This window comes from Dromaius novaehollandiae, chromosome 7 (assembly GCF_036370855.1).
Source record: "Dromaius novaehollandiae isolate bDroNov1 chromosome 7, bDroNov1.hap1, whole genome shotgun sequence".
NCBI classification, from domain to species: domain Eukaryota; kingdom Metazoa; phylum Chordata; class Aves; order Casuariiformes; family Dromaiidae; genus Dromaius; species Dromaius novaehollandiae.
In genome coordinates this window covers 9,679,600-9,701,850 of record NC_088104.1, presented here as the reverse complement: position 1 = coordinate 9,701,850, position 22,251 = coordinate 9,679,600, and the positions used below count along the sequence as shown (strand labels likewise).

At 42.4% G+C, this 22,251-nt stretch overlaps 1 protein-coding gene and 1 long non-coding RNA gene across 4 annotated transcripts in view; one reads left to right on the top strand and one right to left on the bottom strand.

The window, feature by feature from the left end:
• DPP10 (dipeptidyl peptidase like 10) overlaps window positions 1-1,009 on the bottom strand; it is a 280,467-nt gene extending 279,458 nt beyond the window's left edge. The window contains exon 1 of one of the 3 annotated variants that reach the window (XM_064514641.1): window positions 624-1,009. In XM_064514641.1, coding sequence (XP_064370711.1) covers window positions 624-695 — 72 coding nt within the window. In that variant the 5' untranslated portion in view covers window positions 696-1,009. The remainder of the gene's footprint in view (window positions 1-623) is intronic. The other 2 variants (XM_064514640.1, XM_064514639.1) reach the window with 2 other exon arrangements.
• Window positions 1,010-1,095: 86 nt separating this feature from the next.
• LOC112981466 (uncharacterized) lies at window positions 1,096-20,853 on the top strand. The gene is made up of 3 exons (XR_010389925.1): window positions 1,096-1,280; window positions 6,744-6,791; window positions 11,011-20,853. It is a non-coding gene; the product is annotated as an uncharacterized LOC112981466 (long non-coding RNA).
• Window positions 20,854-22,251: the final 1,398 nt, after the last annotated feature.

Genomic DNA, 22,251 nt, shown 5'->3' with positions numbered 1-22,251 from the left:
CTCCGGCTGCGGCTCCCTCCCGCCGCTCGCGGCTCTGCAGCACCGCACGTCGCCAGCGGGTGTCACAGGTTAGCGAGCGCGGGTCTCCGGCGGCAGCGCGCACAAGCCCGATCCCCCCTCGCGCACCGGCAGCAACAGATACGGCCGCCCGCTAACGGGAACTTCGCCGCCGCGCCGAGGAAAGGCAAGTCCGGCGGCTGCCTGGCTCCCCGCCCGCTGCCCTCCCCCCGTTTCAGAAGCACCCCGCGGCCCAGAGGCACGGCTGTTTCGCAGCCTTATTCGCTAGCAGCGCGGCCTCGCACGCCGCGAGTTGGAGCAAACTGCGCGGCGCGGCCGGCCCGCGCTGCAGCCCCACGGCTCCCCCCGCGCAGCCCCACGGGCCGAGCCGCCCGCGCACCCCGCACCGCGGAGCGCTCCGCTCCGCCCCGCTCCGCTCCGCTCGCCCGCGGGGGGCAACTCCGGCGGCAGCAGCGCCGCCCCGCCGCCGGGTCCCGGCGCGGAGGCTGGGGGTCGCCGCCAGGCTGGGCGCCCCCGGGGCGGCCCCGCTCCCCCCCGCGCTCGGCGCAACTTGGCCGGGACGGCGGCGGGGCGGGCGGCCGGCGGCTCCCCGGCGCGGCTCCCACCTGGTCGGGCTGCGGCGGCGGCGGGTTCCCCCTGCCGCCCGGGTGCGCCGGCTGCTCCTTCATGGCTGTCATCGCAGGGGCTCGCCCGGCTCCGCCGCCTCTCAGCGCCGCCGCGGCCCCGGGGACCTCTCCCTCGGCGCCAGCCGCATGACACCAGCCTCCCTGGAAGTGGCGCGGCGGCGGCGAGCGCGCAGGAGGCGGAGGAGGAGGAGAAAGAGGCGGACGGGCGGGGGGCGCGGAGCAGCCGCCGCGCCAGCGCCGCCACCGCAGTGCTCCCGCCGCGGCCGGGCGCTCAGGGGGCGCCGGGCCCCGCGCAGGCAGCCGGCGCCGTGCGGCCGCGCAGCGCAGCGCCTCGCCCCGCCGCCGCCGCCGCCGGGCGCCCGGCCCGGCCCTTCCCCGCGGCGCCGCGCGGCCGGGGCAGCCCCCGCGACGGGCTCGCTCCGCCCGCCGGGCCCGCCCGCGCCGAGCCGAGCCGAGCCGAGCCGAGCGGAGCGGAGCGGAGCCGCCAGCAGGTGTCACAGCGGGTCCCCTCCGCGCCCGGCAGCGACCATCGGCGCCCGCCACGGGGACCGCGACGGCGCCCGCCCCGGCCGCGCTGCCCCGCTCCTGCTCCGCCAGCGCGGAACGCCGAGCCCGGAGGAGCAGCGAGCGAAGGAGGTGTGTGCGGGGGGCGGCTCGGAAAGGGAGAGAGCACGGCCCTGGCGGGGGGGTGTCATCCCCTCCCGTCTCCCGGGGGGCTCCCCCAGGCCCGCGGTGCCCCCGAGCTGCCCCTCTCTGGCTCCCCGGCGGAGCGGTGTCCCGGGGCAGCACGCCGCACCCCGGCGCTCCCTGCCCCCAGGACGGCGCACCACGGACGGCCCCTGAGCTGGGGAGCTCCTCGGAGCTCGGCGCTGCAGGCCACCAGCCTTGTCTTCACCCAGGCCTGCACCTTACCGAGCCTGTCCCAGTCCAAGGGGTCTCACGTACCTGTTTGCACTGAATTTGGAACTAGGAGGTGTCTGGGAAATCCCAGTCTGAGCTCAGTTTCCTACTTTACTCAATTTTAATTTGCAGCATCAGCTTTACTTTCCCGCACTACAAGACTCGGCATATGGAGCCCTTACAGTTTCTGCCTCTGAAGCTACATGGGGTAGAGAAAAGAACTTAAAAAAAGACCTTGGGGTCACACACTATAACCATGTGTCCTGAGGCAGTATCATCAGTTGGTGACAGGTATCTTTTATAAAGACTAATAAACGAGACTACCCAAAATTTGTTTCTAACCAGAAAGAAAGTTGAAAATGCGGAGGTAGATGGTAACTCAACTCACAGCAGCCACAAGTTCATAAGCCTCTCTGCGGAAGGAGAACCTCAAACACAAAGAAATGAGGGACTTCAGTTTGGTTTGGGCTTGTTTGCCAGTTCAGCTGTTTCCTGATCCAGTTCGCAGTAGCCCCAGCAGACCAGGATTGTCACGGTGAGAACACAGCGTGCGAGGCAGCAATACGTGCCTGAAGGGAGCAGCCTCAGCCTGTCCTAGCTAACCCGGCTCTCAGAGACTGGGAGGTAGAAGGAAAGCTATCAGCAAATAGCACAGGGAGTGTTTGATTTCTTTTATATTATTTTTTGCATGAAACTTCACAAGAAAGGTCAGTTCTGAGCAGATGGTGAGCATAATTAACAGCAATGACAAAGATGTAAGGTTTCAGTCTTCAGTAGGGACAGGTTAGAAAGCACTTAGAGAAGTTAAATGTTTTCCTATCACTAGATTTTCTGGACTTTCTCCTTAAAGAATTGTCTAGAACAACATCAGAGACACAGACAGTTATCTCCAAAAACTTGATGGGTGAGTTCCCAGCTAGCAGAAAAGGCAACGACAGCACCACCCCTTTAGAAGGAGCAGGAGCTTAGGAATTACAGACCAGTCAGCATCACTGCAGCCACAAAACAGATGGAGATGTTGGCTGGAGGTCATCCAGTCTAGCCTCCCCCTCGGACCAGGGCCATCGCCAACACTAGATCAGGGCAGCACAGCATAGAGCAGCCCAGTCAGGGAAACCTCCATGGATAGGGGGGTTCCACCATTCCTCGGGGTAACCCAGTCCAGTGCTGCACTAGTATCCTGGAGGAACATTTTTCCTAGTGTCCAGTCTGGACCCTCCACCCTGAAATATGTGACTGCTGCCCCGTATTTTACAATCTGCCATTATTAGGAAGGGTTTGGTTTACTCATCTTTGTAATTCCCCTTTAAGGAGCTGTAGGCTGCCCTTAGCCTTCGCTTCACCAGCCTGAAGATACCCATGTCCCTCAACTGCTCCTCAACGGCTGTGTGCTCTAGGCCCTGGACCGTCTTGTTAGCCCTCCATTGGCTCCCCTCCAGTTTCTCAGCACACCTCTTGAACTAGACAGCCCAAAAACTGGACACAGTATTCCAGCTGTGGTCAACATAGTGCCTAGTAGAGGGGAATGGTAACTTTCTTCCAGCTGCTGGCCTTTCAAAAATCTGTGCACAGTATCAGCCTTTCTCCAGTCACCAGGACACTCTCTCAGTGAACACTGGCCTCACAATCCCATCCGCCAGCTCTGATGGGGGAATCCAGTCCAGCTGCATGAACACATCCAGTTTCCCTAAGCAGCCCCTAAGCTATTGCTTACTCACATTTGGCTTTTCCAAACCATGCCGGTACACAAGCCTGCTTTGCTTGTAACAAAGGCATCGAGTATTTCCACCTTTCTGTATCATCCATCACTATGTTGACTTCCCCACCAATCAACAGACCCACATTTTCTCTGGAAGTCCCAATAAAAGTTCTAGAAAAAATAATCAAATAAACTTTGCAAGCACCTAGAAGAAAACTAGATGATAACTAATAGTCACCATTAATTTGTCAAGAACAGATCTTGTCAAACAAATCTAATTTCTTTCTTTAATAGGGTAACAGGCCTTGTGGCTAGGAGAGCAGTAAATGTCATCTATCTTGATTTAGAAAGGCTCCCAACACTGCCTTACATGACACTTTCATGAGGCAGAGAGAAACATGATCTAAATAAAACTAAAAAATATCTACAAAACTGACTCCTCTGAGTAGTTTCCAAGGGTTCCCTGCCAGGACACACGGCAAGGGGGTCTCGCGATGGTCGGTCCTGGTGTGGTTTGCCGGTGTCTCCATGAGCACCAGGAATACGGAGTATGCTCATCAGATTTGCAGACAGTGTGAAGGTGGGGAAAGTGCAAAATATGTTGTAGGACATGATCAGAGTTTAAAATGATCCTGAAGAAATGATCTTAAACACTCATGTGCAGTTCAGTAAGGACGTGTGCAAGGCACTATACATGGATGGAGCACAACTGTTTTCCAGAAGAAGACCTAGGCATTATAGAGGATCTCAAAACTGAACCTGAGGCAGTATCATGCTGTCGTGAAAACGACACCATGCTGTGATAAACGAGTAGCACTACAACCGTCAAGATGCATCAAGAAATCCTGCCCTTGTCAGTACTGGTAAGGCATCATACAAAATACAGGGGACAATGTGAGTTAACGTGCTTCAAGACAGATACCTAACAAGGATAATCGGAGGTCATGTAAACACACGCTCTGAAGAGGAACTGAAATCATTGGGTTTACTTAGCCTAAAGGAGAAAAAACTGATGGCAGATATGGAAACAAGGTTCAAATGCTCTAAAAGGGTGCAATAAAAGGATCGAAATCATCTTCAGTGTGCATGCTGGATAGGATAAACAGCGATAAGTTTAAAAAGCAGCAAGGCAGATTCAGGTTAAACATCAGAAAAAATATATATATTTCCCAAAGTAAAGAGAGCAAAGAAGTGGACTGGATTGCCTCAGAGCTTTTGGGACCTCCATCCCTGGAGGCTAGATAAACATCTCTCACTGGTGATATGAGTGTAGTTGGTGCTGCCTAGGATAGAAGGACAGTCTAAAGTAAGTAAGTGAATGCTTTTTTTCGCTGACTTTACAATTCCCTTCCAGTATGGCACAGAGGTCCGACCACCTCTCACTGCATGAGACCCAGCTGCAAGGGCCTGTGGTGGTGACATGTATTGCTCACCTCAGGTTTCAATCTGAACAGTTTTCTTTCAGCTCAGGAATCAGTCGTTCCTGCACTTACCTTCACACCATCTCTGCCCTTATTCACCTCACCATTTCATATCACTGTTTTCTCTCTTACAGTTCATCATTTCCCTAGCTTCTCTACCCTTACTCCTGTCACCCCTGCCCCCTTACTTTCTTGCCCTTCACTGCTGTTTCTTTTAGTATAATAATTGTGCTATGCAAAGAAGAAAAAGGGGAACCAAGAAGACATGTTTTGCGCACCCATATGTATTGCTTTGCTTTACCTTCTGTGGAGCATCCTTTACTACCAGTCCTTCTTTTGTGTTGGCTGTGTTCTTTTGGACTCAGTACCTTATTTTCTGAGCAAAGTATAACATGAAGTGACACAGATATTGCCTGTGGCCTCTAGGTGCTACAGTAATACAAATAATAAGTCTTAAAATCAGGCCTATTCTGATTCATCCTGTTTATGGCACAGTTCTATTGTTACTAGAGTAATTACTGAGCCCCTATCAGAGAAGATATTCTCTGAAGAATTCTAATAATTTAGGGTTTGAATGGGCATGTTTCAAATAAAAATTACTTTCGGCTTGTTTTTGATGAGCTCCATTGTGTTGGAGTTCCACTATTAATCAAGAACTAAAAAGACATTAACAGTCAGTTTTAGCTGAAGCTTGGTGGCTCACAATATAGTCATTGTGATGTTCTTCCACTCTAATGGGCTAAAATATGCAGCATGAGTTTTGTTAAAGGTCATACATGGCGGTCGTTGGGTATTCAGAAGTGAATTAAAATTATTTAAATCCTGAGTATTTTGAGAGTAGGGGTTTTGGGAGTGGTTCTCTACACACAGAGTCTTAGCTAAAGTTCCTTAAAATCAATACCAAAACTCTCATGAATAGCACTGGATCGTCCCTTTGATCGTTATTTCTGAATGCTGGTTCATAGTATCGATGCTTTAGGAATATGAAATGAATTCACCAGTTATCAGCAGTGTCCACATCAACTTGTATTTGTTTGTTTCCTTTGTAAATTGGTGTTCACAAGTCATTTGACCAGGTTGTTTAAAAATACAGTTGTTTCATAGTCAGTAATAGGACACATCTCTGAAACTGGAGGCTGGTACTAAAACTGATGCCATATGGGCAAAAGCCATTAAGGTGCACAATATTTATGGTAGTTTCTTGGACCATTTTCACCCAAACCCCTCAGTACCATTAGGGAAAGCATTTTTGTGTCTTCTAAAGGCCTGGGTGAAATAGCTGCAGAAAAAATATGGAATTTTGCTCTTGGTAAGTTCTTTACAAGTCATACACTAATTCATCTGTCTTTGCAACTGAAATGTTGTTTCAGAACGCTTGTAATTTCCTTCCATGTTCTTTATCCCAGACAAGGTCTGGGTGCAGGAGTCAAGAAGTTACATTATTATTTTACCTTCCGAATACACTGCCTATCAAATCCATCAGGGTACTATTAGATAGTTGCAAATTATATCGCGTTGGGACTTAACAATGTAGAAGTTTTGTTGATACAGCAGACTAACAGGTAGTGCCTACTTTGCAGAGCCAGCAAGAAAGCCAGGAACCTGGTAAGGGAGTGAAAAGGCCGTGCGTACGTTCAAAAAGAATATAGCAGAGGCTGCTCCAGTGAAGGAAAATCTCCCTTTTTCCTCTTAACAAAGCCTGTAGTCTACGCTGTTTACCACTACCTCTTCTGGCCAGCTACCAGTTCAGGTAGAGTACAGCTGTCAGGGTCACCTGTACGTGTCAAACACTGCGCGGCGAGTCTGTGCCACAGGTTAATCACACCGGTGCCCTTGGGAGGTGGGCTGGGAGGTGCAGTAGCGTCTGAGCTGAAGTAAGTAAAGGTACAAAATCTGTTGTTGAACAAAGTCCTGCTTATCAACTGATTCAGCGGCAGAACTGTCCTGTGTCAGGTGCCCTTGTGTCATGCGGATGCTGTACCTGTACAGATCACCGTAAAAACTCACAGTCGTGACTGAAACAACAAACATCTTGTCCCTTCCTTTATGAGCGAGTTTGTTTTTGTTTTTGTTTTTAAGTCTGCTGCTGCTCCAATGGTGGCGTTTCCAAGGACGAAACTGGGACAGGTACGGTTTTGTTTCCTATATATTTCAGATGGCCCTCAGCACTAAGTAATTAATATCTGTACAGCTCAGGGAAGATATAAGTACTATATGATTGCTAATTATAAGCATTCACACATAAATAAGAGGCCTATTAAATCTTTAACATTCAGCTGACCCACTCCTACAACAGCTTCTGCTTTTTTTGCAGTGAAGCCAATTGATTGAGATGAAAAGATTCTCAATCAGGTCTGGCCAAGACTTCAGCTTTGTGTCTCATTTGCTAGCAACATTACCACGCAACATTTTACAACCTGAGAAGAAGTCTTCAGTCTATTATACCAGCCCATACGCAGCCCAATCCTGATGAGTTTATGAAATCTGTTAGGTCACGGCTTGAGAGTTCATCTGGGGCTTCTATAAGTCAGATCTTACAAGCATACGCTGACTACGGATTTCTGATTCCTGTAAAACTACAGAACTGGGCTATGAAAATCTTTGAAGTTATAAAGGTGGATTTAAAAATCAAATCAACGTGACCAAAAACAACAAGAAAAGTTAAAATGATTGTTCTTCACTGGTGTTTTAAGTAGATCTGTGGGCTTAAACAAGCTAAAAATACTTGTGCATAGCAGAGCCACTGTGAGGCACATAGACCTGGAAAACAGACAGCATGTGGTTTTGTACAAGGTGCTTTTTAAATGACAGTTTTAAATGACAGAATATTTGAACTTTGCTGCTTAAGAAATTCTCTGATAGAGGGAAAAATTGCAGTCACCTTCTGCACTCCCAAACACATTATATTCTAGTATTTGTTTCACTGAAAGGCTGTTTTCTGTGTGAGTAGGTTGTACTTATGTTTTTCTCTTCTCGTCTTGTTTTAGAAAAACAACCAACGCAAACACTGAGTTAATACAAATAAATGCAAATATATTCTAGCAGTAAAGTTGCAGGACTTATTAAAATACACGTGCAAATACTGCAGCTAAAGTAAACAGAACAAAGCTGTGTTTCCAAAAATACCTTCTGGTAACCAATAAAATGCACCACCAGTGTTTGAAGGAACAGTCCATTGCAAAAGCAGTTTCAAATCTATGACATCCACTTCTGATGATCAAAACAACGTATAGAAAAAAATAGAAACAATAGCTTCCAAGAGAAACAGAGATATACAAACGTGCGATATGTCAGGTATCGCAGCTTGAGACTGGGGCTCAGCTAGCCAGTGCAATCACCAAGTGTCACAAGTGTCACTGTCGGTGTCCTAAGGTCATGTCCAACGCCATCCGCATGGCCCTGGCAGAAGGTCCTGCAGGACCTTCCTCCCCCACCTCTTTGCGAGCAATTGCCAGAAGCCAGCGTCTTTACTGCTGCTCAGAGAAATTTCATACAGTCATGGGAAAGGTTTTGAATTGCTACAGTTCTGGCCAGAAAAGTGCAAACAGATTGTTGTTAAAAGCAAGTTTTATAAAACAGATGTACCTTTATGAAAATTTTAAGCAATTCTAATGTCTTACAGCTTGTTTGATTGTATTTATGAAACATTTGTTCTTATGAATGTAGCAAGCGGCAAATTCGCAAAACATAACTCTGAAGTGAAAATGAAATAATAGGTATATGCTGACAAGAGTGTTTGGAGCGTTCAAAGGGAATACCTGCCCTACTGCCTCAAAGACTCCTTCAGGAGAACAATCCAGCCTGGGATAACTCCATGTTATTTTTTTTGCTGTTTTACTTCCCTCTAGTAAAAATTCTCATCCAAACATCTTCAGGATCTAAACAACTGTAAATCCATTCCGGGCAGCTGGTTTGAGCAGAAAAGGAGTGAGTGATACAAACATCCCTGTTGGACACAACGGGAAACGGAAAGCTAGGACTGGGGCACCAGCAGCCGATTTCTGCCGTGTGTTGGAAGCAGCTGCTTCCCGGAGGCAACGGTGGTGAACGTCTGGCAGCCTTGTTTCCTCCAGTTCTGCCCCTGTCCATTTGCCCAGACGAGAACTCCCTGTTACTAACAGGAGACGATCTTGTCTGCTCCAGAAGTCTCTAGGAAGCAACTCTATAGGAATTTATTAGTGGATTTTAAATCCTCATTGTAGCTCACCATAAAAATCCTGATTTGTATGGATCGTCACTTCAGTTATCCGTATTCAAGAAAGCAGTCAAACAAGTTATGAATTAGGCAGGGAAGAGGCAAAACTAGATCTTATATTTTGAAACATGTATTTTCTACTCCCTAGCCATTACACCATGTCTCTAATATGGCAACATTACTGTAGGAACCCTTCACGCATGGAGATCAGTTATAACGCAGTTCCTGTATACTACTTTTTGTTTTGCTTTTTAATTATCAAGAAAAACACCTGAAAATGATAGAATGTTTTTTAAATGCTTCGTATTTCATTGCTGGAAAGGTATTTACCCACTCTTAAGTAAAAGTAGTTTTAAATGGCACTATTCAACTTGACCAACCAAAATGTTTATGCAGCTACAGACAGACAACAGTGAAGCGTCTGATCACATTTTTACATGGAAGAGAAAAAACAGTATAATTTGTATGTTCAAAAGGTTAAAAATTGCCCTTTTGCACTAACAACATTTTAAGATTCAGCTCTTTAAAATCCTCTTGCAGCATATTTGTAGCAAAATATACAAAGCTAGAAATATGAATATTATACTGCATGCATGTATTGACAAATCTGTCAGCTTCGTATAGATTACATCAGGTTAACTTTGGTCAAAAGAGGACTGAAACCTGTTGGCTTGGGAACTCAAATATCTCACACTGAAACAGCTGTAAATCAGAAGCATGTCTAGTAAAATCAAAGAGATTACTCCGTCACCTCGTGGTGTACAACCACGATGAGTGACAAGACTGATTTTCTCTTGTTGGTAGTTGTCATACAGCTGCTCTTCAAAGAACCTCACATGGCATGCGTGGCCTCCAGAAACACAAAGTGGTTCGTTGAGGACCTCCTTGCAACAATCAATAGTTCATAAAGAATAAAGAGTTCAGACTAAGATTCAAACGCATTTTGTGACCTAAACCACAGTTTACAGAAATGAAACTGGCATTCATGAATCTAGGATCTACTCGTGCTACTCATGGAAGACTTGTCAGATTCGCACAGACATTTAAGCCCAAGGGATGCAACTAGGCAGTAAATGGGATATTAAAAAGAACCTCAATAGATTAGGCACCTAATTTATTACTAAAATATAGCCAGACTGAACACTTAATTATGCAGTTTTGAAAATGTTGTCCTTATACATCAAATAAATCAATAAGGCTGGAGTAGGCATCCCAAATTTCATTCCATAATATCTTTTTTGGAGGAGAGGGAGCAGAGGAGAAGGAGAGGAGTTAAGAATCAGAATAGAATCAGCATAAAATGTCATAATCTACAATAGAATGAAATTTGGAAAAAAATCTAAACTAAATGTTTTAATTGCATTGAAACATTTTCATGTCACTGAAGCAAAATGATGCATTTTGACTATTATGTTAATTCTATTTCATTGTTACATTAAATAGAAATAGTATGTTAATTTTAATACAGTGCAAGTTGTAATTAATTGAAGCCAGAAACTTAAACAGAATATTTCAATACCAGTACAAATTATTCTCTTCCCCCTTTCTAAAATTTTGTAAAAATCAGCATAATCCCACAGACCATTTCGTTCTTGAAGGACAATTGGGCTGTGAAATATTTTCCATCCAGCTGTAATTTACTCAACAACTAAACAGACAAAAGTTATGATGTTAACAATGAGTAAAAATCAATTTCTCCTTTGAAACAGAGATATAATTATGGGCACTTACTTTACATTGAAAATTATAAAAAGCATCTAACACCGCATAAGTTGTTTTAAGAGCACTAACTCTGGCCACCATAATTTTAAGACACCTTAAAATATTGGTGGGGGAAAAGAGGGGAACACTGGTGCCTGTTCTCCATTCAATACCCCTAAGGCTGATTAGCAGTCATCGAATACAGTAGCCCTTATGCTCATGAACGTCTTATTCCTACATCAAAGGGAAGGAGAAAAGATTTTGTATAAAATTATACCAGAGTTTTTTTCTGTCATGTTATTACAATATGAAATGGAGCTGTCACAGAACTATAAGATAAAAGCCTGTTCATCCATAACATACATTATATAATGAAAGGTATCAAACATTTGTATAACAATATATACATATATTATCCAAGATTTGTATAATACCTTTTTTTCCCCACAGGATCTGAAAACGTTTTACAAACCGATATACAAATTACCATGCAGAAAGCTATTCATCCACCATGCAAACAACTACAGCCCAAGGCAAAACACAGCAACTATATAATAAACACAACAAATTTTACTAAATGAAGAAAGTCTTCTCCAGTCAAGACCACGAGGAAAATGTTAAGTAAACAGCATATAGCAACATAGGATTTAGGAAGAACCTTACTTTCAGAATCCTGATTCTTGGACAGAACACAAGGACATCTCCTGAACACTGGCTATCATAATATTGAGTCAAATAAGTATATTCTTAAGAATATTAGGCTTAGTATTAAGAACAAGCATACATAATATTAAAGGTTAAGAATTAATAAGAATGCTATCCAAATACAGCAGTGCAATGAATTCAGCCTCATCCTGGAGAACTGGTTTAGTAGAAGTATGTTATTGCCTCCTGACAGAATAGGAAATGGACCACATTTTGGGACCAAAGCAAGTAAAATCAAGAGGGTGACAGAGAAGTCTAATACTAATTAAGAGTTTGGATAAGCTAATCCATACTAATTTATCCAAGCATAATTTCACATGGTTATCCAGCACAACTTTCTAATATATATGTCTTGCAAATTCCAAGGCTAATTTACTGTACATCTTCATACACATTTCACAATATTGGTGTTACATTAAAAATGGTTCCATCCAAGAAAGAGGAGTATCTACAAGACCTAGGGAGGAATAAATAAATATAGCACTTTACTCAGCAATACTATTTCTTTAGGCATTGAAATTTCTGCAACCTATGTTTGCAAAACAAGAAACATGGTGGCCCAGATTGAACACCTTGGCATTTGGAAGGCAAATGCCTGAACTCTCAGTTTGGTCTTCATTCCAATTATGGTGCTCAGACATTTTCTTTGAATAACATCCTGTGATTTTCAGTGTTTTAAGCTTAGCAGTCATTCCACCACTTCTGCTCTATAAAGAAGATGGCAGAGATATTTAAGGGTGCGTACAGAAGTCAGAGGGTGATTTGAGGCAGGAGAGAGCTCTTCCTCTTTCAATATAATCAAAAATCTCTAATTAGAAGCAAATTGTGTAAGAAAAAATGCAGGCAGTGGGAAAATTAATACTGGAGATTTAGGAGGACACATTAATAAGAAATGTTACAGAAACTTTGGGACTATTTTTAACCTTGAGAATTGGGCATGAACCTCAAATTTTGAAAACTCTGTTGACATTGGCCTCCCAGGAGACTTGCAGAGGACCAAATATTGGCACAAGAGTACTTAGATTCTAAATAACTATCTAAAATGAGTCCCAGCATCATTACTCATCGGGGAGCTACATTCAGAAACCCTCTTGAGGATTTCAACAGGCTATCGGGCAAGAGAAGCAGACAGATAAAGAATTGCTGATGGCTCTAACCCTGGAGATTCTTGTAGGTTTGAGAAAAAATGCTATTAAGGAGAGGAGCTATCCTTCACATCCCTCCCCTAAGCTAAGCTGATACAATGAAAAAATCACACAGATGAGCAAGAAAACAGTTGGTATTATGAAAGTCTGAAACTCTTAGGATGGCTGCTTGGTTGGGAAATTGGCACAGATGTAAAGGAGAGAAAGTAATGGAGCCGCCAATTCAGTATCGAGGATCGTGACATGCAAATGCCAGGAGAATGAGAAATAGCAGCAGGAAGCTGAAGTTTTAGTACTCAGTCAACAATATAAACAGCACTATAGCATTAATGGGATGCATCACAGAATTGGGATTTTGCTATAAAAGGGCAATAAATTGTTCAAGAAGAGCAAGAACAGAGAAAAAGGAGGCTTTGCCTCTGTATCAATAACATATATCCTTGCCCTGAAGCCTGCAGTTCAACAAGTTAAAAGGAATTACATTCTTCTTGAATAACTCTGAGTAAAGATAAAAGGAACCAAGAGTAAGTGTGGTACAATGTAAGGAGTCATTCTTACTTATTTACCCTTGAAAAACAAGCACAGACCTTAGTCTTCACAAATATCTTGAGATGCATGTCTTTGTATTAAAGGGAATAACACATAGGAACGTCCTAGAGAAGGACGAGGCAACAAGGAGGATTTTTATTACATGAATGTCTGATGGAAAAGCAATGCAGGTGGACAAAGACGATACATCAACTTTCTGAATATTTTGGGGACACCGTTTTATTTTCAAAAAAAGGAGAAGCTACAAGGGAAATGGAGATAATGTGGAAAAACTGGTTAAGAATCTAAAGTTGGAAAGTTATGTGGATGATTAGGAAAAAGGGAAGAGGAAAAGGTACAAAGCATAAAGGACTTTAGCAAAAGCACACATCAAAAGAAGCAAAAAGAGAAAGGGAATAAGGCTGATGTTTCTAATGTCTCCGTTACACAAAAAGGTTAAGACCAGATGCTTAGATATGTACTAGTTATGAAGGCCTGAATATGAAAATAAATAAAAGAGGTAAATAATTAGATAAATCAAGTCTATTCAAATCAACAAATCAATCTCACTCAAAAATATTTAAAGTATTCGGCATCTCTGAACCATTTAAGAGAACTCTCTGTGAGCTTCAAAAGGATGGGATAACACTGGAGGACTGGAGAATAGCAAGAATTGTGCTTGCCTTAGCAAGGAAGAAAAGGAGAAAATGCACACAAGCAGTTTCATTTTGAGCTCTCAGAAAAACATATAAACAAATAAGTTTACAGAAGATAAGGTGATTAAAAGAACAGCCATCATTAATTTATCCAGGCCATATAGTACCTAAAACATCTACTTTTCTTCTTCAATAGGCTAAGTGTGGGCAATCAGGAGAAAGTACTGTAAGATTTCAGACATAGTATCACATGATTTTCTCGTAAGAAAACTAAGGAAATGAGTCCTAGATTAAATTATTTCACAGCTGGTTAACAAACTACATGAAATATTATTTCTCAGTAGTTAATTGCCAAAAGGGGAAGTATTTTCAATTAGGACCTTTCATGGAGTTGTGTACAGTTCATTATGATTCAGTGCTTCATTGCGATTTATTAGAGAATATTCTTATAAACGATTACAAGTACAAAACTGAGACTTTGGGACATGCAGAAAGGTGGATTACATACGATGTTGAGGACGGGATCAGAATTCAATGCAGTCTAAATAAACTGGAGAAATGATCCAAAATCAACAATGTGAAATTCAATAAAAACACGTAAAGTGCTACACCTAGCAAGATCAGGTGCGCAAAAGCAGTAAGAGGATAAACTACAGTCCAAAAGTAATACTGAGGAAGAGCTCCACATTGCAGTGAGCAATGAGCTCAGTGTGACTCAGCCATGCAATGCTGTTCCCCAAAAAAGCACACTTCATTCCCAAGTCAGGTGCAGAGCAGAGTTCGTATATATATGGCAGCAAAGACTTGTGTGATCTGTTCAGTCTGAGGGAGAGATCTCATGGGGTTCTGTGGCTCATTTTGGTCACTGCACTAAGAAAAGCAAGAAGAAGGGGAGCAACAAGGCAAGTAGTTAAAGAAGCCTGAGATCTGCGGAGCAGCTAAGGAAACTGGATTTACATAATCTAGAGAAAACAAGAGGAGATTTCATTTGCCTACATTTCATAAATCTTCCGGTATGTGAAAGCATGTTATAAAGACAGTGGACACCTGTTTGGAAAAGTCAGTTACTGGAAAAGACAAGCATCTGCAGTACGAGAACCATCCATCAGGAATGTGTCTCCAGCGAGAAGGGCCACGAGGCACTCCACAACCTAGCAAAGGAGGTTATGGGGTTTCTCTCATTACCCACTTGATCGCAGCTGGCCAGGTACTGTCAGAGGGGTTTACATGCACTTGAGGAATGGACAAGAGGATTTTGAGGAGCTCTTTCAAATCCTACATTTCCATGATTCCTTGTGTCCCCTTCCCTCCCACACTCCCTGCTCTCCCTGAAACAGAAGTTTCTCGATGGTTTTCATGGTTTCAGGACAGACATGTAGCAAGGCTTCTCTCCTAGAAAGCCTGTATCCAATCATCAGCAATTTAGTCCTGCTTAGCAGAGAAGGCCAACGCTTACTGCTGGACACGTGCGTCCCCTCAGAGAGCATTGCTGCTACACTTGCACCGGGCAAAGCAGGGAGGAGCCTTCAGCAAGGACGGGAGCTGCTGAGGCCCAAGCGCGCTGCACCCACACCTCGCTCCACGTTCCTCAGCTCACTGCATCGTGGGCGTACGGGCTCCTGAATCAATTTTTCAGCCATCCTTAGCTTGCAGTATAAATAAATCCAATGACACTTTACCACATACCTGAAATTAAGCATGTGCTTAAGTGCTTAGCTCAACAGCAATATACTTTAAGGACATACTTTAAAACTCTGCAAACTGTGTCTTTATAGCTTTCCAAAGTCATTATGATGGTGACATGGGTCTAAATTATTACTACACAGCAATGTAATTGCCTGCTATAAGAAAGAAACCTGAAGAAGCAAAGTAGTATGAAAAAGAATACCGGTAATCTTCATTTAGTATGTTCATGGTTTTTTTCAGGGCAAACTGATGAAAACAATGGTCTTCTGAGTAGTCCTGTTGTTAGGAAGTTATTTTCTGAAATCAATTGACATGCAAATTTTATGTTCAATAATGTTCCCTTACATACAGGTGACAGCAGGCCATAGCATCTACACATATGTGAGTTTAAGAACAAGCTCTGCACCAGATCAAAGTAAGCAGCTTTACCCCACAAACTGAAATATGACTTTAACACAGATGGGAAAGTGGGGGCTCTCTAAATATTTGAGGGCTTGAAACCAAAAGAAAAAAAGAAAAAATAGCTGCCTTATAGCTACCAAACATGACTAGTCTCGTAATGACTTTTTTGGGGGAAAAAAATCTATAAAAATCTATAAGCTTTTCATCTTTCTTTTTCTGGCACTCACTTTCACTCCTACTAAACATATCCTTATTTTGACCCTTGGGATCCAACACTGACAGTTACTTCAGTGTAGTCAATATTTATCTGTCTGATCAAAAGACCTTCAACAAAAGTCAATATCTGTGTTTTCTTATATGGCAGCAAGCAAAAGAAACTGCAGAATTGCAGTTTTGTATATTACCTGTCAGGGTGCATGGTCTTTTTTTTTAATTGCATATTTTATGGTATGCTTAACTGTACTTCATTACTTCATGTAAAATGAAATCTTTACAAGGGTATTCCATATCGCATCCTTCAGCTTGACTTTATTTAAAGAATGAGATGTTTTAGCATCTCCCTCATCTTGGAGCACAGTCTTCCACGTGTTTAAACACAAAGATTTAAACACCGTTCTTCAGACAATCTGTCATCATGGGACTTTCACAGAAAGAAGGTAGGAAGAAAGGACAGCAAACTCTTCTGGAAAACAGAGCGTCAGAAAATTATTAGTAATTCTCAGCATTTACAGTCACTGTTAAAGGAGGCATTATCAGTGACAAGTCATTGAGAAGAAGAACTGCAAAGCCACAAAGAAGACCAAGTAATTTGCAAAAGTACAGTAGGTCATCACAATGATGCCAAGATAGGTTTAAGTGATAGAAATTCTATGTATGCTCATGTATTATACACTCTAAAATAACATTTAACCACTGAGGTCAGGTCACGATTTGACATCTTTTTTAAAATGTATTAATGACATTTAGAGATCAAAAGTAAGTGTTTAATGATACATAAAAAAATGTGACTTTTCCCCCCTCAGGACTTTTCTTTGTTTATCGCTTCTTGCCCTTTAATTAAAAAAAAAAAAAATCATGGCTCTAATTGAAGAAAACAAAAGTAACCATCCAGTGCTTCATTAAAAAATAACAGCTTGAATGCACATTTTGTGAGGTGGTTAATGAAACAGTTTCATTAGGGCTTACACTATCTTATTTAGTAGCCATAGTCAATGTTCTATAACATTTACCCCCTAATATGAGCAAGAAAATTGTGAATATGTTGACATTCAAGAGTAATTTTTTTCCTAGTGTCTGCTCTAGACAAAGTTCACCCAAGTTAAAGCCTTTTACAGACTCTTGGATTTGTTTAAAGTAACTCAGTTAGCTCCACTCTCAGTTAGTACCACTCTGGGAGCAACAGGTAAATATTCAAGCACCGGCACCTGAACAGCCAGAACCCCACCAGCAACAGGGGTTTTGCTGCATCAAGGCTGATCTGCGTTTCCAGCTGCAGAATTGGGTACCTTATTCCAACAGAAATTGTACAGCTATGAATCTTACTTGACTGAAACTATTCAGAATAAAGGGGCCCCTAGCTCGCCACAGGTTTGGTTTAGCAATTTGGTATTTCAGTGTACATGACCGAACTGCTAACTTATAGCGCTTAATCCAAGACTTAAAGTACATGTCAAAAGTGCAATGCATAGGTTGTTTAAGCAGGAAAATAAGACTATAGGCTCAGTCTTCAAGTGAAACTCAGCAGTCATTAACTATGGAAGACCAATCAAACTGGCTTCATATTGGCATCTCTGGGACTCCAAAAGCATTTCACAGTGCTAACGGACTTTCTCATCTAAAACTACTGTATGACTATTTTTAGCAATCATCTCTTTCTGCCAGATTTTTGACTTTTCCACCTAAAGAAGGACAGAACAGGTGGTATAAAGTGTGATGATTTCCCAGCATGAGGAAAATCATTAATTGCTTATTTACAGTGATAAAAGGGGACTTATTGCAGGACAGGATTTAGCTGATGGCCGTTTCAAACTCAGATCGGTTCGAAGTGATAACAGAAGTACTTCTGCTTATAAAGGGGTTGCCAGCATGGCTGAAGTGTAGCTAAGTCATAGCATTTTTGCAGAGCTACTGAGGGCAGTATGGCTTTTACAAACAGTCCAGCTGGAAACCTGAGAAGAACTGTGTGTACTTCAAGTTCTTTAAAAAAAGTGAAGAATAAACTCGGGAGCTGTTTTGTCTTCTTAATCTTCACGTAGGAATTTCTATGCTTCATAACAACAGGAGAAACAAGAGCGCAAAAAGCATTCTGAATCCCCACCCTTGTCTCCCCAGAAGAGCAGTAACATTTCAAACCCTGCTTAAGAGCACGTCAACTAGAGCAGTAATCAAATTAGAAAATGCAGCTGCACATCGCAGAGGCAACTGCTCAAGTTTTGTCCTGTACCTAATGTGTCACGTTGTCTGCTAGGTTTGCCACGGTGGCATTGAAAGTAGCCCACTTTTGCTAAAACTTAATCATTTCTCATTTCCAGAAAAAAGAAACAAGCTATGCTTCTCTTCAACCTGTATTTCCAGCATATTCATTCTGTAGTACTTCAAATGCTGAATATTGAGCCTACCTTGCCATTGTTGTATATTTTTTGCAATCATTTACATCTCTGTAAACCATATAACATATATGTTTATGCTAATGCATTCATTGTGCCAATTACAAAAGACGAAAACCAGAGATAATCAGGGCCACAATGTATAATCATCATTCTTTCTAAATTTCCTCTTTTAACTCCTCACTTTCTTTTATCCTTAGTATTATTATTTCCTGGCAGATAGCGTCATTTCCAAATTGAAAAGGGAGAAAGAAAGAAGGGGAAGTCATTCTTTGGGCAGCATGTCAAAAAGGTCAATCTTTTTTGTATTTGCAGATACAGGACTGATTAGTGCAGCTCAAGCTTTAGGAAAGCATGCCTGCCTTGGACGAACTAGTATATACCACCAGAAAAATAGCAATTCCTAACACAGAATGCAGCTAATAATTTGGATATGCAACATATTATAGAACGTGCACTGTAGAATGAGTCTTAAAGCATTAGACCCATATAAAAGAAAAGCGTAAAGATTAGAAAACGCAGATTTACCCTTTTATCGGTTTCTTGCTCTGCCTTCAACTTGCCTTTTCTGAGGCAAGCCTCAGCTACAGAAGCTGAAACCTTCTAAGCAGACAACACTACTGAGGGTGGCACTGTCTTCCAGCATGGGACCATGTTGAGTTTTTAGCTTATGTTAGCATGAAGATAATAATTCAGTAGCATATCACCTCCTATGCAAGAATTTTCGGAGCTGGCATAAAAAGATAGAAATTGCAAAATATATTTTCCTTTCTTTGCTGTTGGAAGCTCTTTGAGATAACATTTCTCCATTTTCGTTCAAGATAGATTCCTTTTCTTCCCCCTTTTTTCTCATCTCTTTACACTGCCTTTCCTCCTCCACAGTGGGAATACTCTTTCTCAGTTTATGACAATAACGGCTGCGAAAACACAGTATTCCTTCTCCGTAGTCTCAGGACTGACACCCCAAAATACAAATACAGTAAATGAGACACTCTCTCCGCCCTGGGAGTACTTCTAAATTTACTTTTCTATGTATTCTTTAACAATAAAACTCCTTCCAAGCTGCAACTATAGTGTTGAAAGTAATGTTTACCTTCTAAAAAGAAAATCTTCTGTGTATTGCAGTGTGCGCTAATAACATCTTGTAATAACCATCACCTAGTAAATAATCATTTAAACTAGGCAGAACTAAGCAGGCAATGAGTTAAAAACTTCCAGTTTTCATCGTCAAAAAAACGAAAAGACAAGAAAAAAAAAAAGCTACTGAGTCATAAAAGATCATGAACTTCCTGTAGATGTACAGAGCACTGTAGCCGTAAACACCTAATAGCTTTGGACATTGGAGGCCCTTACTTTCCAAGGAGGAATCAGGAAACAAAGCCATATGTACCTTCACTCCCACACACCAACCTGTGTCTCACAATAAAGGAAAGAATTTCACTTCATTTTTAAAGAAACTGAAAATATTCTAGAATAAGTGGATGCAGAAGCTGTTCTGAAGGACTGACATTAAAAGCAAGTACTTATCTCTATGATAATTCAATGCTTGCCATTTTATTAGAGAATTTCCTAAAGAAAAATATGTTGAATGCTTGCTAATACTAGTGGGCAAGACTTAAACATTTTTATTATACTGCAATAACTCTCATATTTTAGCATTTTAGAATGAATCTAGTTAATCTACTTCATTCTTTCTCTTTTACATTAATAACCTAGGCAACATTTTTTCAATCTTTTACAATCCTTTTATGTATTTTTTCACTGCTCAAAAGCCTTCTAGAAACTCATGCATCTCTCGACTTCAGCATGGAGCTTTGCAGGCGCAGGTGTGTTTGCAGCAAGGAGTAACATTCATGCTGGCATTTTATCCAAGGAAGAACGGGGCAGCTGGAGCAAGCTGGCATTGTTGTATTTACCTGCTTAACTATTTTAACGATGTCGAGTCTCACGTTTAACGGGCTCCCAACCCCACTCGGCAGCTGTCTCTCCAGGACAGACGCAGCTGCCTGGTGCCGCAGCTCCCTGAAGCCAGCACGCAGGGTACTGAAGCAGGGAAAAGCTGTCACATGGAGCTACCAGACAGCATGTGTCTTCTCACGGACCCGCGGTCTCGCACTTGCCCTCCCTTGCTGCCTGGGCTGACGGAGGGTTTGTACCCGCTTGCCGTGACGCCCCAGCACGCTGAGCCTCGGGTACTACGTAGGAAACGGCACCCGTCAGAAGCAACACCCATAAACCGAGCCCAGCACCGGCGCTGCTCCCTGCAGATGCTTCATCCTTCATCAGTCCCTGAAATCACTGTAGCAGAGGGACTGATCCCCCCAAGAGTGCATACAGCCCAAGTGAATACATAAACCGACAAAGACCCCAAACGTTACGAAGCATCGGCAGGGGTACCTCGAGTAGAAACACTGAAAAATATGAGTGAATATGAGTCACTCGTTACACCAGGACATTAAAACACCATTCAATCCTAAAAAAGAATGGCAATGCCAAAATACTTCATTTGAAAGCTATTCTAACTTCTTAAGAGAAAATTGAATAAATGGGCTTTTGACAACCAGATGAAGTGAGTACTATGTATCACAACATTTAAATAAACAATCACAAGCTTCTAATGTTATTGTGTGAAGAAATGCCCTTAGGGATAGATCAAGTGTGCAGGATTTTTTCCTTGTTTTTAATGGAAACAGCACTCTCTCTGTGGACATCATTATGGACAGAGATGTGTTTGTTATACACCAGGCCCCAACACAGTGTTGGTTTTAACCCTGCTTTCAACTCCAAGGAAAAAAAGAGGTTAATAGTCTCACATTTTCATTCAAACTCTCAAGAGACTGGTGGAAAAAAAGAGAAAACACAGAGAAACTGAAAGACAGAATACTAGATAAAACAGTGTATCTGCTGAGCCATGATTTCATTTCAAAATACTGACAATAATGGACTTCGGGATCAGTAAAACCTACTGCAGGAAACCAGCCTGTAACTGCCACTGTTGTCAAAAATATTTGTCTGCAGCCGAAACAAAGAATTTTGCATTTATTGATAGTGACACTCTAAATAGCTGCTGAGTGATCACAACACGGGAAGAAGTAGTTGTATTCAGTTTTCTTGCTCCAAGCCCAGAAGATATATCATGTATGATTTATATGATATATATATATTCATATAGATTTATGTATATTTTCCCTTTATGAAGAAAAATATTCTCATCCATGAGACTAGACAAACAGATAAATTCCAAAGTTTTAAAGCAATGGGCAAAAATCATCGTTAATAGAAACTACTTATACTAGGAATAATTTCTGAGTATTTTTTAGACTGAGGGAAAAGAATCAGAGAACATTACATTTCTTCAGACACAACCAAAACTAGCTGTAGCGCCTGTGCTGTATCACCTTTTCAGTGAAATGGCACGTTCCTGCACAAGGACCATCACAGATGGTAAAATCCACTTCCCTCAGAAGAAACCCCAGCTGATCATCCTGAAACCCCCAAATCTTGCAGAAAAGGCCCACACCTCATACGCTGCAGATCTGTGAATGGTGCAGGCAATGAAAGTGGCTTAGCTAAATATTGTGCTGTTCCATAACACAATGTAACAACCCCACGCAACTTTGCTTTCTCTCTTATTTTTGGTAAGGACTCTTGTCGCCTGCCAGATTCATGATTGAAGACATTAGAGAGCATTTACTAGAGGTTGAACAGAATGCTCCATCTTTATCCACACCCAGAATCACAAATATAACTATTTGTACATTACGTTAACATCAGCTCTGGTTCCGATGGCATACGCTAGATTCAGGTAATAGGCCAAAGAGAAACCTGAGACACTGTACTATGCTGATAAACTCTTTCAGTCATACTTGCTGTGAAGAGTTTGAAAATTATCACCAAAAGTTCTCTTAGTTTTTTAACTAAATTTTCCCCATGCATTTCTTCCTAGAAATTGGATACGATACT